Source organism: Neoarius graeffei, chromosome 25 (genome assembly GCF_027579695.1).
Source record: "Neoarius graeffei isolate fNeoGra1 chromosome 25, fNeoGra1.pri, whole genome shotgun sequence".
Classification (NCBI taxonomy): domain Eukaryota; kingdom Metazoa; phylum Chordata; class Actinopteri; order Siluriformes; family Ariidae; genus Neoarius; species Neoarius graeffei.
In genome coordinates, this window is record NC_083593.1 from 52,390,362 (window position 1) to 52,392,861 (window position 2,500).

Genomic DNA, 2,500 nt, shown 5'->3' on the forward strand with positions numbered 1-2,500 from the left:
AGCAGGCTACAGTCCTGACAAAAACGAGACAATTTGCAACAAAAAATGTATGCTTTTCCAACAAAACAATCTATTATCTGAAATACTGATTGCATTCTTCAAGATCTCAACTTGCACATGATGGAAAAAAACAAAAATCACAAATTTCGAAAAAAAATGTTTCTTTTGCGATTATCTCAGATTCGTTTCGGCCGACATGTGTCCCTGGATTCGGTAAGGGGTCACATATATAAAAATTAATAGTCTGAGGTCCAGTGAGGTCAGTTTTATGCGGAAATGATCTGTAGGTTTTACTGAGCATCTTCCAGAACCAGCCACAGTTCTTCTGGACACTTTGACTGTCACACTCACTTCTTTTTGCACCAAAACTTTTGCAGTAGCCTTCAGTATGTTTTCTTTTTTAATCTGAAAAGTGCTCTCTTATGGAATACGCTGCTCAGATACAAAATTTGTTGTTGTTTTTTTTCTGTAACGTTTAATTTTGCTGGAAAAAAAAGAACGTTTGGGATTTTAAAATATTTTTGTAATGTTTTGACTCGATAATGCAGAAGTCATAAAATGGAAATCTGTAACAAAGATCATATGAGAAAAACATAATGGGGGGGCTAAGACTTTTGCACAGTACTGTTCTAAGTTGTTTAACACATCTGTCTGTAAATATCAGTATCATCTTTTGATCTCAAACCCAGAAGTCTTCAGTGTATCGCAGAAACTATAGAAGTATCCTTGCCGCTCCAATACTTTTGAAGCAGATCGAGTCGCATTCTCTCACTGAGACTATTCTCACTATTATTATCCTAACACACACACACACACACACACACACATTGTGTCACACACACATTGTGTGGTCTTGTGCATTTCAAAGTCACATGGCTCACAGCTACGCACTGTACCAACATTTGAACAAAGGGAGGCTTTATGACCTGCAGATCAGTGGGCTGCCACTGGACAACTGTTGCTATGGTTACGTCTCAGAAGGCGGCGTCTTGTCACTTCTTATAAGAACGTTTCCATACACTGTAACCTGTAAAAGCGTAGAAAATATGAGGTTTATTTTATTTACTCTTGAACTGTGATTTAATGTTTTAACAGTTACAGTTGCACTTGTCGGCCAGTCAGAAACGAGCGTTTTTTGTGGTTATTATGGGAGTGAGTGATGTCAGATTTTTAAAGCAAAAACGCTGTTATTACATTCTAAATTAAAATGTGCAAACTATACCACAGCTATTATGACATTGTTATTACTGTGTTATAAAAAAATTACCCAGAGGAATTACAGAGATGCAACTTGTAGTCTGGAAAACTTTTTTTTTTTTTTAAGTCTTTCCAGCAATTACAAAAAAAAAAGAATAATCCATTCACATAAAACCATCAGAAGAGTGAAAAAATGGAGGTCATGTGATCTGTGATGAAGCAGCCTTTTCTGATTGTTGTGGGCTTGCTTCAGGGAGTTACTTCTCTTTGTGTTTCTGTCCAGAAGGTTCTTCAGGAACTCTGGGTCGTGTTTTTGGTGGAGTTTAAGGGTGAAAGTATGATGAGTAATTGGTACATGCACTCCACTCAGATTATGGGTGTGTCCTAAACGATGGCTCAGGCGTCGAGTCGTCTAGTCCAAGTGCATTATGGGAATTCCTCAGCTATCAAAAAGCAAACTGTTTAAAGACTTGGATGAAATACGATCGTAGCGCAGTCTTCTAGCATTTGGAACATTTATTTTAAAATGTGTAGGAAGACACAGGCAAATCAGACGTGAATTCTGGCACTTGGGACACATCCTCGATCTGCCTCCACTGCCGTCCAGTTTCTTCCTTTGTCCTCCTTTCAGGATCTGGGATTTTCAACTTCTTGGGCAGCTTTTTAATTGTTAATCATGAATTAATCACCACGCTGTGCTCAGAGTGATTCACTACACGCATGGGCTGCATGTGTTTTAGGGTTAATTATTCAATTACTGTGTGTGTGTGTGTGTGTGTGTGAGAGAGAGAGAGATTTATCATATTTTCCAGACTGTACCAGGCAAATCTAATTGTATTTTGACTGTCATTAGTGTTTTAGAATAGTTGTGCACTTGCGGTGTTAAAAAATAAATATCATTCGCAAATTCGCATTTTACACTTAAAGGCAGAATAGGACATTTTATTTTCGAATAATTTTTTGTTATATTTCGTGAAATTCCATTTACATCCCGACAGCAGCGAATAAATCAAATGCTCCGGTAATAAAAAGGAAAAAAATCCGTCATCTGTGTCAGTCGCAAGGCTGTTTTTATTATTTTTTTAAAGTGAATTTTATTCATTTCTTCCGAATAAAATTATTGGATGGCCTGCTTACCTGTTTACCTGTGCACTTTCTGCACATGCGCTCACTGCATGCTAGTCAACAGCTGTGAGTACTAACAATAGCCAGATTCGTTGTTTCCATTAATTATGATAATATTGAGTGTTTCTTAGACACGAATGAGGCATGAGGTAGTTGAATATGACAGCGATGCATGACG

At 37.5% G+C, this 2,500-nt stretch overlaps 1 protein-coding gene across 8 annotated transcripts in view; it reads left to right on the forward strand.

Moving 5' to 3' along the window:
• Window positions 1-2,500, forward strand: part of depdc5 (DEP domain containing 5, GATOR1 subcomplex subunit) — a 90,310-nt gene that overhangs the window by 59,832 nt on the left and 27,978 nt on the right. Inside the window, exon 26 of one of the 8 annotated variants that reach the window (XM_060908430.1) lies at window positions 1,481-1,532. The exons of the other annotated variants lie outside the window; for them this stretch is intronic. Coding sequence (XP_060764413.1) covers window positions 1,481-1,524 — 44 coding nt within the window. The 3' untranslated portion in view covers window positions 1,525-1,532. Of the gene's footprint in view, window positions 1-1,480; window positions 1,533-2,500 lie in introns of those variants that run through there. 8 annotated transcript variants of the gene reach the window in all.